This window comes from Myxine glutinosa, chromosome 2, assembly GCF_964187855.1.
Source record: "Myxine glutinosa chromosome 2, kmMyxGlut1.1, whole genome shotgun sequence".
NCBI lineage: Eukaryota > Metazoa > Chordata > Myxini > Myxiniformes > Myxinidae > Myxine > Myxine glutinosa.
Genome location: NC_136262.1, coordinates 164,130,439 through 164,142,550, shown reverse-complemented (window position 1 = coordinate 164,142,550; position 12,112 = coordinate 164,130,439). Strand labels below are relative to the sequence as shown.

General features: G+C 39.8%; 2 protein-coding genes across 3 annotated transcripts in view; both read right to left on the bottom strand.

The window, feature by feature from the left end:
* LOC144890982 (protein FAM200C-like) overlaps nt 1–12,112 on the bottom strand; it is a 1,200,974-nt gene that overhangs the window by 164,615 nt on the left and 1,024,247 nt on the right. The window lies entirely within an intron of this gene.
* The window catches only part of LOC137421111 (fibrillin-2), a 291,848-nt gene that overhangs the window by 18,026 nt on the left and 261,710 nt on the right, over nt 1–12,112 (bottom strand). For both annotated transcript variants that reach the window (XM_068106839.2, XM_068106838.2), the window contains exons 62-63: nt 10,807–11,038; nt 2,855–3,050 (exon numbers count right to left, since the gene is read on the bottom strand). In XM_068106839.2, the coding sequence (XP_067962940.2) occupies nt 2,855–3,050; nt 10,807–11,038 (428 nt within the window). The remainder of the gene's footprint in view (nt 1–2,854; nt 3,051–10,806; nt 11,039–12,112) is intronic.

The following is a 12,112-nucleotide window of genomic DNA, read 5'->3' as shown; positions in this document are numbered from 1 at the left end:
CTTTGCTGCATCAGGGCCTGGGCAGCTCACTATCACAGAATCCACTACGAATTCTTCATTGTACCAGAGGGAGCTTGAGGATAATGTGAGGCCATCTGTCGGAAAGTTGAAGCTCAACCAAAGGTGTACCTTGCAACATGACAATGACCCTAAACATACCAGTAAATCCACCAAGGAATGGCTGAAAAGAAAGAAATGGAGGGTTCTGGAATGGCCAAGTCAAAGCCCGGATCTAAATCCCATCGAGATGTTGTGGGGGGATTTGAAATGAGCTGTGCATGCAAGAAACCCCTCAAACTTTGCACAGCTGAAAGAATTCTGCATGGAGGAGTGGGCAAAAATTTCTCACAGTCAATGTCAGAAACTGGTAGACAGTTATAAGAAATGCCTACTTGAGGTTGTTTCTGCCAAAGGGGGCAATACCACCTATTAGAGCCAAGGGTGTACTTACTTTTTCCACATGCGAAATTTGCATTTATGTTTATTTAAATTATACAATGGACTACAAAATGTAAATGTTTCATGATATTTGTTATATTATATCACCTTTATCTATCAATATTGTTGAAATGAAGATCAAATAGCTGTATGTTGAAATATGTTCAAAAAGTCAAAACTTTACATGGGGTGTACTTACTTTTTCATGTGACTGTATATAATATATATATTATATATATATATATATATATAGTGCCTTCAGAAAATATGCACACCCCTTGACTTTTTAACATTTTGTTGTGTTATGGCCTGAATTTAAATTTAAATGGATTAAACTTAATTTTTTGTCACCGATCTACACAAAATACCCCATCACGACAGAGTGAAAACATGCGTTTTGAATTTTTTAAAAATTCATTGAAAATGGATTACAAAATATGTAATTTGCAGTATTCAGCCACCTGAGTCAATACTTCGCAGAAGCACCTTTGGCAACGATTACAGCTTCAAGTCTTCTTTGGTATGTATTTATCAGCTTTGTACATCTGGATTTGAGGAGGTTCTCACATTCTTCCTTGCAGATTTGTTCAAGCTCTGTCAAGTTGGATGTGGAGCGTTGGTGAACAGCAATCTTCAAGTCCTTCCACAGATTCTCAATGGGATTCAAGTCTGGGCGTTTCAGCTGGGCTGCTCAAGGACTTTCACGTTGTTGTTTTGAAGCCATTCCAGCGTTTCTTTGGCTGCATGCTTGGTTGTCATTGTCTTGTTGGAATGTAAATCTTCGCCACAATGTAAGGTCTTTTGCACTCTGAAGCGGGTTGTCCTCAAGAATTTGCCTGTATTTGGCTCCATTCATTGTTTCCTCTATCCTTACAAGCCTCCCAGTCCCTGTTGCTGAAAAGCATCCCCATAGCATGATTCTGCCACCAACATGCTTAATGGTAGGGATGGTTTTAAATGGGTGATGAGCTGTACTCGATTTCCGCCAGACGTCACGCTTTTCATTCTGGCCAAATAGTTCAATTTTCATCTCATCAGACCACAGAATATTTTACCTCATGCTCTCTGAGTGTTTCACATGCCTTTTTGCAAACTCCAGGCATTCTGTCATGTACCTTTTTATCAGAAGTGGTTTCCATCTGGACACTCTCCCATAAATACTAGATTTGTGAAGTGCTGCAGAGACCGTTGTCCTTCAGGCAAGTTCTCCAATCTCAGACAAGGAATTCTGTAGTACCATCAGAGTGGTCATTGGGTTTTTGTTCACCTCCTGAACAAGGTCCTTCTTTCCCAGTTGCTGAGTTTGGTTGGACGTCCAGATTTAGGAAGAGTCTGAGCAGTTCCATATTCTTTCCATTTCCTAATGATGTAGCTCACTATGCTCTTGGGAACTTTCAGTATTCTATAAATTTAAAGTGTTGTTTGGCTCAAAGTAATATGATCGTTTGCGAGGGCAGTTTTTGCATGTGTTCAAACACAAGTTTGACAAAGGGACAAGTCACCCTCTCTCTGTTTTCTTCACCCTCTCTTTTGTTCAAGGTCATCTGCCATCTGCTTTGAAATCAGCCAACATTACTGCTTTAATCAAAAAGGTGCAAAAACAGATCCCTGCAACTACAGACCAATCAGTCTGCTCCCAATCATCAGCAAGGTCATGGAATCCATCATCGCTTCTGATATTAAATCCTTCCTCTTCTCCAATGGCTTGATCTCGGATCACCAATTTGGATTCAGACCAGGTCACTCTACTCTGGACATGCTGCTTCTGATATCTCAACAATGGATGGAGGTCCTCAACGCAAATAGGAAATTAGAGCTGTCTCCCATGACATATCACGTGCCTTCGATATGGTGTGGCACCCCGCTTTGCTCACCAAACTCGCCTCTTATAGTATCCATGGAAATCTCAACTTATGGCTCATGGACTTCCTCTCCTGGTCTAAATGAAATTCCCTCTACTGAGTGCCGTTCTCGTAAATTCAAGTTATAACACAACAAAATGTGAAAAAGTCAAGAGGTGTGAATATTTTCTGAAGGAACTGTACTCAATATATTACAACCATCAATAACTTTCACGTTTGGCAATGGTTAAAAATGTATATATTTAACTTTAAGGATTATACTGATGTCCAAGTGTCATCTACATATTATGTATACAAGGTAGAAAGGAAAGCTAGTATAGAGGGGAGGAAGTAAATTGAGAAATCTAAAAATAAAAAGAGGAAGATAAAATAAGAGGATAGTACGAAACGGGAGGACATAAGAGTTGAGAAAGGAGGTCGGAGTAAGGGGTGGAAAAGTGAAAGGAGTGTCAGGGATCTTAAGAGGGGAAAAATTGCAGACAAAGTATATTTTGTGATAGACACTTTTGTCAAGGTCCTTATTCATTCGACTCTAATTAACATAAGGTCCGTACCTCAGGAGGATGATGCTCTTTCGCCTCACGGCGGTGACGTTGTCTAGGCTTGTTTCGCCCATTGATCTTGCAATCATAACAAGCTTCATGAGATAAAAGATTCCCCTGACTGGGCTCAGGACCACTGAGAGGCAAATAGTCGTGGTCCATATGGTTTGGTGAAGGGTGCTCCAAACCTACTCCAGAAACACAGTGCCTGTAGAATTGAAACATAGCATGGATTACCTTTTCATACACAGAAATATTTCATTGTTTTTATTGTTTGTTTATAACCTAGCTCATTCTGCTGCTGTTTTCCATTACAAGATAAAAACTCCTAACTACACAATAAAGAGAATTTGGAATTGTGAGCAGAATACTATGGGTTGGCCTGTTCTTGTTCCCCTCTGAACCATTGACTCACGATGGAAGAGACCCAGGTGCTCCTGGTTGGAAGGTTGTAGTTGGAAGGTTGTAGGATGTTTGTTGGAAGGTTGTAGGTTGGAAGAGACCCAGGTTAAAATCCCATGTGTGATGTGTTTCTTCATTTTCTTGAAACTCATGTCCCCCCCACCCCCCCTCCTTCCCATCAAAAGTGATCAATCTTACCTAGTAACGCATAGCGTTTCAAAAATTTGAACATAAAATCTGCAACGATTACATTTAAGAAAATGCATTGAGGGTTTAATTATGTTTACATTTTTGAAGTGTATGAATATATTGTTCTAAAAATCAGGGTCTGTTAGTTACAAAGCGTTCGTGAAACAGATGCATAGGTATTTTCAGTATAGTTTCTGTTATTGTCATTTTAATTTTCCAATTGAACAATAGTTGTTGTTGATGATTGTTCAATTGGAAATTTAAAATCGGGATTATATTTTTTAGTGCAATTTTAGTTAAAAAAAATTTTTTGAGTCCACATTTCCGTTCGATTTTTTTTTCATAATTAAATGGTTGATGTGTAATATATTTTCTTATTTTGGTATGGATTCTGATTAAGTTATTTCCATTCTTGTTCAGTTTATTTTGGGGATGGAGAGAGTGGGGGGAGGAGGAGGGCGGCGGGGAGGAGAATAAGTATCGTTTTTGGAATGGTTCTGTCCATTTTCCCCACCATCCCACAACCCTGGCCTGGGTTGGTCGAGACCACATTTACGTTGAAATTATTTGAATAAAACGCTAAATGTTCATATGTTTTAAAATGCTGGGTTGTGCGCAATAGGCCAGAGACAAAGTAACTTCCTCGGGTTGGAATCACGTTAATCGCTTCAGCCGTTATTGTGTTACGTTCGCAACAGTTTAACATTAGTTTTTAGAGCGAAGAGGAAGAAGTAAAATTTCGCGATTTAGTCATCTCCTGATGTAGTACTTTAGCGATTTACTCTGGCATCTTTTTAAGTCTTAGTAGTTTAGAAAACGCTCCGAAATTAAAAGGTATGGCTTTTAAAAGGCTTAGATCCTCAATCAATATTATCTTCGCAGCATATCACTTTGCACACATTTGTTGCAGTGGCCATTTGTTCCCCATATTATCCCTCTATATGGAGTACTCCATTCTACTATGCTCGTTTGTGCAGTCTATTAATGTCCTTTTATTTCATGTGAAAGCACATTTATATATCATAACGTCCTTGTCCTGCATGCTACAAGGCCAGGTTTCTCCATAACCCTTAAGAGACTCCAGAAAAGAAACAAGCATGAAGTGATTTTTTGAAATACCTGGATATATATGTAACTAGATGGTATTCATAGAATACTTACCCTGCACAGTCAACTTGGTGTGAGCCAACTCTTCTATTTTTGAACGTTTCTTTTTTTTTGATCCAATATGGCTGCCAGACCACGTGAGTGATGACATCAGAAATTTATATTCTCTAAATAATTGTTGCATAGATCATGCTCAATAAATTTCAAACTGATCAGACTAAGCGTTGTCCCTGTCGAATTATGACGTCATAATTATGGCACCAATGACGTCATCGTTAACAACACCTATTCCCCATATGGAGTTATTTACAATGAGCCACGTTTCAATTTTTTAAATGCTGACACGGCACACACTTTACTTTACTGAAATGCAGACACAAATGTTATATTTTCGTCAAAAATAGTCGGAATTTCACCAAATCTGTTTTGGTCGTGTGTTAATATACCTCAGCGATTGACAAATCTGAAATCAGAATTTTATTTGAGGTCAAAATGACCCTGTGAGGTCGCTCTGTACTTTGCCTGCTCGTCATGTGCAGTGTGATAATTCCATGCCCACGCAAGAAGACTCTTCTTCTTCACGCAATAACAACTTCTAGCTTCCAGACCGTACAATCAATCATCTTGAATTTTTGCACAAATGTTACACTTCATTACCTCTACTATAAAAGAAAGTTTCACGTCGATCAATGAAGCGGTTCAAGAGTTATAAAATTTTAAATATTATCGTTTAATTATTTATATCTGGCAAACCACGTCACCTATCGCAAATTTCAAAAGGTAATTTTAGTAGACTGATATGCTGAACACATCTGTGCAGTTTCCCCTCGATAGGATAAAAAATGAGGGAGGAGCTAGGTTTTAAATAGTTTTTATGCTTAAAAATGTCATAACTCCGAAACCATGTGATGATGCATGACGTCATGCTCGCTGACTTTTTTGTTCGTCATTGGTATGCGATTCTGTGTGAAAAGTTTGGCATCGATCTGTTCAGTCGTTTTGGAGAAAATTGGAGTTTCGTGGTTCTTTAGGCTTTTCACTCAAAACAATATGGCGGCCGAATCATGTGACCTACGACGTCATTATAATTTTATTTCTGCATCAATTTATACCGAGAAGATGCTCAAGAAATTTCATCCTGATCGGATAAAGTTTTTACTTGTCGAATTATGAGGTCATAACGGCGGCACCTATGACGTCATCATTCACATATGTTATCCCACATGGAGCGTTCTTTGCAATGAGACCTGTCTCAATTATTTCTGTGCAGTGGTTTTTGAGATATACAGGTACAAAGTTTTTTGTTTTTTTGCAAGATGGCACCAGTACCACGTACCTGTGACATCATAATATTCACTAAAATATTCTACAGGAGGAGGCCCTCCTATGGTGAAAATTTCATGTCAATCGGAACAATGGTTGCCGAGAAAATCAATTTTTTAAATGCAAACACGCACGTACGTACGGACCCGAATGCTTAACCCTGCCTTTCGCTTCGCAAGCGCAGGGTAATAAATGACTAACTGGAACCCGTGAACTAAAGGGAGGATCATTGGTAAGGATTAGGAATCTGTCTCTCAATCCTTTCCGGACTTAGAACCTATGCCTTCTCGTGAATTGACTCTCATGTTTCTGTCGGGCATAGGCGGTATACCAGCAACTGTCTTCTCGTGAAACTCCAAAAATCCAGAAACACTGCACACCTCCACTCATTCGTTCCTCTTTTTCCCGCTTGTGGAACCAATAAATCAAAATACCATTTACAGCCTAATAAATTGGTCATTGTCGTGTCCAAATATCAGCTTACTAACTCAAAGGGTGCCTCAGATATTGCCCAGAAGAGAAAGGAAATAAATAAGTACTTAATAAATCGATAATAATGAAGTGATTAATCAATTAATTGATTAATCAAAAAAATACTGTTTTTGCCAAAGCACGTGCTCAATATTGTGCCTACATTTTAGCTGCCTATCTCAAAGGATGGCTGAGATATCGCACAGACAAACAAGAAAACAAACAAGAAAGCAAGAAACCGGAGTGAAAACTGAGTACTCCCTTTCGGTGTCCGTCATTGCCGGGCCCCCTTTGGCGATGACGTTGCAGCGCTTGGAGATGGAATAGTAAGCGAGGGGCGGAGAACACTTATAAATCATGTAGTTATACACTGCTGTGCAAAAGTCTTAGACATTCAGGAATTGTAGTATATGGATGTTATAAACATCATCTGTTTACTCAAAATCTCCACGAGTGTTTTCTCGTATTAAAACAACATTGACTGTACAACGCGAATAAACCAAGTTTGTCATTTCGCAATCTTTCATTCACATTGATCACGACCTTCAAAAACTTGTAATCACAACTCAAAGTAAACTTTACATGAGGAGCTATTATGAAGTTCTGTAGTAGCTAATCCATCACGTTTACCAATAAAATCGAATTGTTGACTCATTGTCAGATGTTCCTCTCTCACATCAATAAAGTTAATACCCCACTTTTCATTCTATAGACTAGACGGATTTCTAATAAATGTGAATGTGAGGTGCATTTTTGGGTAAAAGTTGGGAACCTCACTTTTTAACATAAGGTTATGCTGAATTCGATTAACCCGGTTCCCAAGCCGAATTTTGAGTTTTTGACCTTCTAATTAGCATAAACAAAATGGCCGCCAAATTGCCATTTTTGGACAATTTCTATGAATAAGCATTTATATATCGTGTATATACATGCAGCTCTTTTACTTTAACTTTACAACTTTTACCCCAAAACGCACCTAGAAGCTTATACATGGCCTTTTTTTCATAAATCGGTCTAGTCTATATTATGGTTGGCAACATATTGAAAGAGACGTTCAAACTGATATTGAAATTGGACACTATAAAATGGGAAATGATTTTAATAAGACAATGTTTCATACAACTATTTATTCTAAAATTAAGTATACATGGCCATGAAGCACAAACATTCAGGAATGTCACACATGTTGTTTTGCCAAACTACATCAAATTCATACAAGGGATCTGATGATCACTCTGTTGCTGACAGGCACACATTGATGTGCACCTCAACTCTGAATAGCGACATTTGCAGCGTCGAGTCTTGCATTGCTTCTGGCATGCACAACAAATCATCTCGAGGCAACTTTCTGGGATTGGACTCAGTGACATCAGAAAAGGCTCTAGTCCTGAATCACCACGTTTCCATCCAATTTCCACAGGTGCAGGAAGGTCAGGTATGGCACAATGAGCATTTCTCCATATCATGGCTTGATAGTGTACTCGCATCAAATGGAAATGAAGAGCATCACTTGTCGGTGACATTGCTTCTGGTTTACCAGTCTTGGAGAACAACATATGTCATGCTGAATTAACAGAGGTTGTTCTGTGCATATTATGTATTCTGCAGACGAACACTTCTGCAGATTTGATTGTCTCCTCTGTGAGTTCACCAATGCCCAAGTTATTCAGCAGTTTATGGTGCTCTTTGAAGACTTTCCATGATGTTCGTATAAATTAACATTTGTATAATAAAACTGTGGGCTGCACTGGAATGAAGATTAGGTCGATTACCAGATAGATTAGATTAGATTAGATTACCACATAGAGCTGCATGTATATACACCATATATAAATGCTTGTTCAAAGAGATGGTCCAAAAATGGCAATTTGGCGGCCATTTTGTTTATGCTAATTATAAGGTCAAAAACCTTGGCAACCGGGTCAATCGAATTCAGCATACCCTAATTATGTTAAAAAGTGAGGTTCCCAACTTTTACCCAAAAATGCACCTAGAAGCTTATTCATGGCCTTTTTCCATAAATCCGTCTAGTCTATCTACAGAATACAAATCTATCAGGATTAAGTGTTATCTTAAAACAAGATGGCTAAAATTTCAGTGAAAGATTGCCATAGAATTGTGTTTTTGCAATTTGCAATTTTGCAGTTTTGCAATTTGCTTTGCAATTGTGAATTGTGTTGCAATAACACACCTTGAAAATCAAGCCATATTTATATATGGCTTGATTTTCAAGGTGTGTTATCTGAAGCACAATCACATCAACAGAGAAACTGTACAGAGAAACATAAACTGTAATTGACAAATCCAGGACTGGAAGACTACAAAAGCTATCTAACAAGGATGAGCAATATTTGAAGTTATCCTTAAGGAATAGAAAGACGACAAGCATTGGATTGTCAATAGAACTGTAAGGAGGCTAAGGTATCCTTCTCCATCTATCAAAGGTGTGTTGTGGTAAGAAAACCTCTGTTAAGAAAGGGGAACAAGGCTAAAAGGCTAAAATATGCACAAGTACACAGAAATTGGTCAAATGTGCTTTGTATAGACGAGTCAAAGTTTCAGTCATTTGGGTATAACTTCGCTTGAAACCAACAATTAAGCATGGGGGATGTTCAATTCAAGTTTGGGGGTGCACATCCTTAAGCGGTGTTGGAAAATTGCTGAAACTGGATGGTATATTGACTGCGGTAAAGTATGAACAAATGTTAATCCCAGTGGTACAAGACTTATTGGTCCAAATACAACCTTATACCAAGATGATGATCCAAAACACTCAACCATAACAAGTAAAACTTATTTGAACAAGTGTTACGCCTAGGTCCCCTGTCGTTGAAGTGATGTGAGTTGACAAAGTGGAAGACGCAAGGCGGCCATCTTGGATTTTGACGTGGCGACCCAATTTTCAATAGTGTTCTCCCTTATGCGTAGATAAGATAAGATACGAAGAAGAAGGAAGAAGTTGTTTCTTGGGTTTGTTGATCTGGAGAAAGCATTCGATCGGGTTCCACGCAAAGTATTGACATGGGCATTGAGGACGTTAGGAGTGGAGGAATGGTTGATCAGAGTAGTGATGGCAATGTACAAAAGAGCGCGCACAGCTGTAAGGACGAAGGACGGGAACAGTGGTGAGTTTGAGGTGAAGGTGGGAGTGCATCAGGGGTCGGTACTAAGTCCACTACTATTTGTAGCTGTGATAGAGGTGCTGGCTCAGAACGTAAAGGAGGGTTTACCGTGGGAGTTGTTGTATGCAGATGATCTGGTGTTGATTGCGGAAAGTATGGATGGACTGAAGGAAAAGATGAACACGTGGAAGGAATGTATGGAGACAAAAGGTCTGAAGGTGAATATCGGAAAGACGAAGGTGATGGCAAGTGGTAAAGCATGTGGTGAGGTGGAAAGAACTGGGAAGTGGCCCTGTGCTGTGTGTAGGAAGGGTGTCGGAGTGAACTCCATTCAGTGTACAATGTGCGCTGAGTGGGTTCATCAAAAATGTAGTGGTCTGAGAGGGTCATTAACCAGTGTGGCAGCTACATTCAAATGTAAGGTGTGCACAGAGGGAGCTGCAGATGGAGGAAATGTTGAGTTGGATCTTGGAGACGGCATGAAGCTGGAAGGTGTGAAAACATTTTGCTACCTCGGAGACATGCTGAATGGAGAAGGTGGATCAGACTCGGCAACGGTTGCTCGAGTGAGATGTGCATGGAAGAAGTTTCGGGAACTGAGTGGCGTGCTGATGATGAGGGGAGTGTCGTTGAAGCTGAAGGGAAAGGTGTATGCTGCATGTGTGAGAAGTGTTATGATTTATGGGAGCGAGACATGGGTAATGAACGTAGAGCAGCAACGAAGGTTGGAAAGGGTGGAAATGCGAATGGTTCGACGGATGTGCAGAGCATCGTTGAGAGAGAGGAAGACAAATGATGAATTGCGAAAGATGATGGGAATAGAGCCTGTGATTGATGCTGTGAAGAGGAACAGGTTGAGATGGTTTGGTCATGTGTTGAGGAAGGATGAAAGTGACTGGTTGAGAAGAGTGATGGAAATGAATGTAGAAGGAAGTAGAAGACGGGGAAGACCGAGAAAGACTTGGCGTGATGGTCGAAAGATGGTCGAAGAAGATGGTCGAAGAAGAAATGCGGGCAAGGGGGTTAACAAGGAGAGATGCAGAAAATAGGGCAAAATGGAGAAGATTGTCATGGGGACCGCAAGGCTAACCCCCGCTCTAGCAGGGAAAATGGCCTTTAAAATGCATGTTGTGTTGTTGTTGTATACTCGTATTGAACAGAAAGTTTTAGTTTCCTTATGCATCGGAATAGAAAAATGCAAAATGTCTAAGAGTTTTGCACAGCAGTGGATTATATGTTTATAATGCTGTTTTCATATATTTTGTAATAAACAGGCACAGTTGAGTTGAATCATTGTCCTGAATTTTAATGTTTGCAAACTTCATAATAAGAAATGTAATAAAGACGAACCCTTGGCCAGCACGATAATGTCCTTGTGGGCAGCCACATTGGTATCCACCCTCGGTGTTTGAGCAGCCGAAGGAGCAGGGTGCCTTGGATGAACTGCATTCATTTACGTCATTGCAACTACCGGCCAACTGATTGTAGTTGTAGCCAGAAGGGCACGAACATTTGAAGCTCCCGAGTGTGTTGTAACAGGATGCTGAGCCGCAAACCTGAGATCCAGCACACTCGTTCTCATCTGCGGGAGAAAAGTGAAAAAAAATCTCGACTTTGCTGGAATGAGTCGAATGCTTTGGTGCTCGTTACCTCCACCGCAAAAGGTGGATGGAGGTTATGTTTTCACCCCTGTCTGTCTGTCCGTTTGTGAACAAGATATCTCAAAAAGTTGTGGACGGATTTGGACGAAACTTGGTGGACAGGTTGTGTGTGTGAAAAGGACCAATCGTTTCGATTTTGGTGAAGATCTGAATATGGATTCTGCCACGAGAATTATTTAATTTTAAAGTGATTCTTCACCATTCAGAGATTGGGCGAAAAGCGATTATATAACATGATATTTAAAAAAGTTATGGACGAGTTATGAATAAACTTGGTGGATGAGTTGGTTAGGCGACAAGAACAAGCCGATTGGATTTTGGTTCAGGTCCGAATCCAGATCCGACCTATCAGTGGATACAAAACATAAACTGTTCACCAGGCGGAGGGATGTGCTCTACCAAGTGCAGTTCTAGTTGATTTATCGATTTGAACCAAGCATAATTTTCAATTATCTTCGGGAGTGTAAACGAGATGAAGCTCGAGATATTATATGATTTCCACAAAAACAACAATGTGCCCTGCTAAACACTGGCTCTGACTCATTACCTCCGCCACCAAAGGTGGATGGAGGTTATGTTTTCACCCCTGTCTGTATGTGTGTTTGTCTATCTGTCCGTTTGTGAACAAAATATCTCAGAGTTGTTGACGGATTCGGATGAAAATTGGCAGAGATGTAGCATGTGTAACACCGACCGAATGGTTAGATTTTGGTGAAGATCCGGATTCGGCTACTAGAATTTTAATGTGATTTTCACCATTGGGAGATAGGGCCAAAAACGATACATAGCAGGATATCTCAAAAAGTTGTGGACGGATTTGGACGAAACTTGGTGGATCGGGTTGTGTGTGTGACAAGGACTAATCGATTTTGGTGAAGATATGAATATGGATTCGGATACGATAATTATTAAATTTTTTAAGTGATTGTTCACCATTGGGAGATATGGCTAAAACCAACATATAGCAGGATATCTCAAAAAGTTATGGATGGATA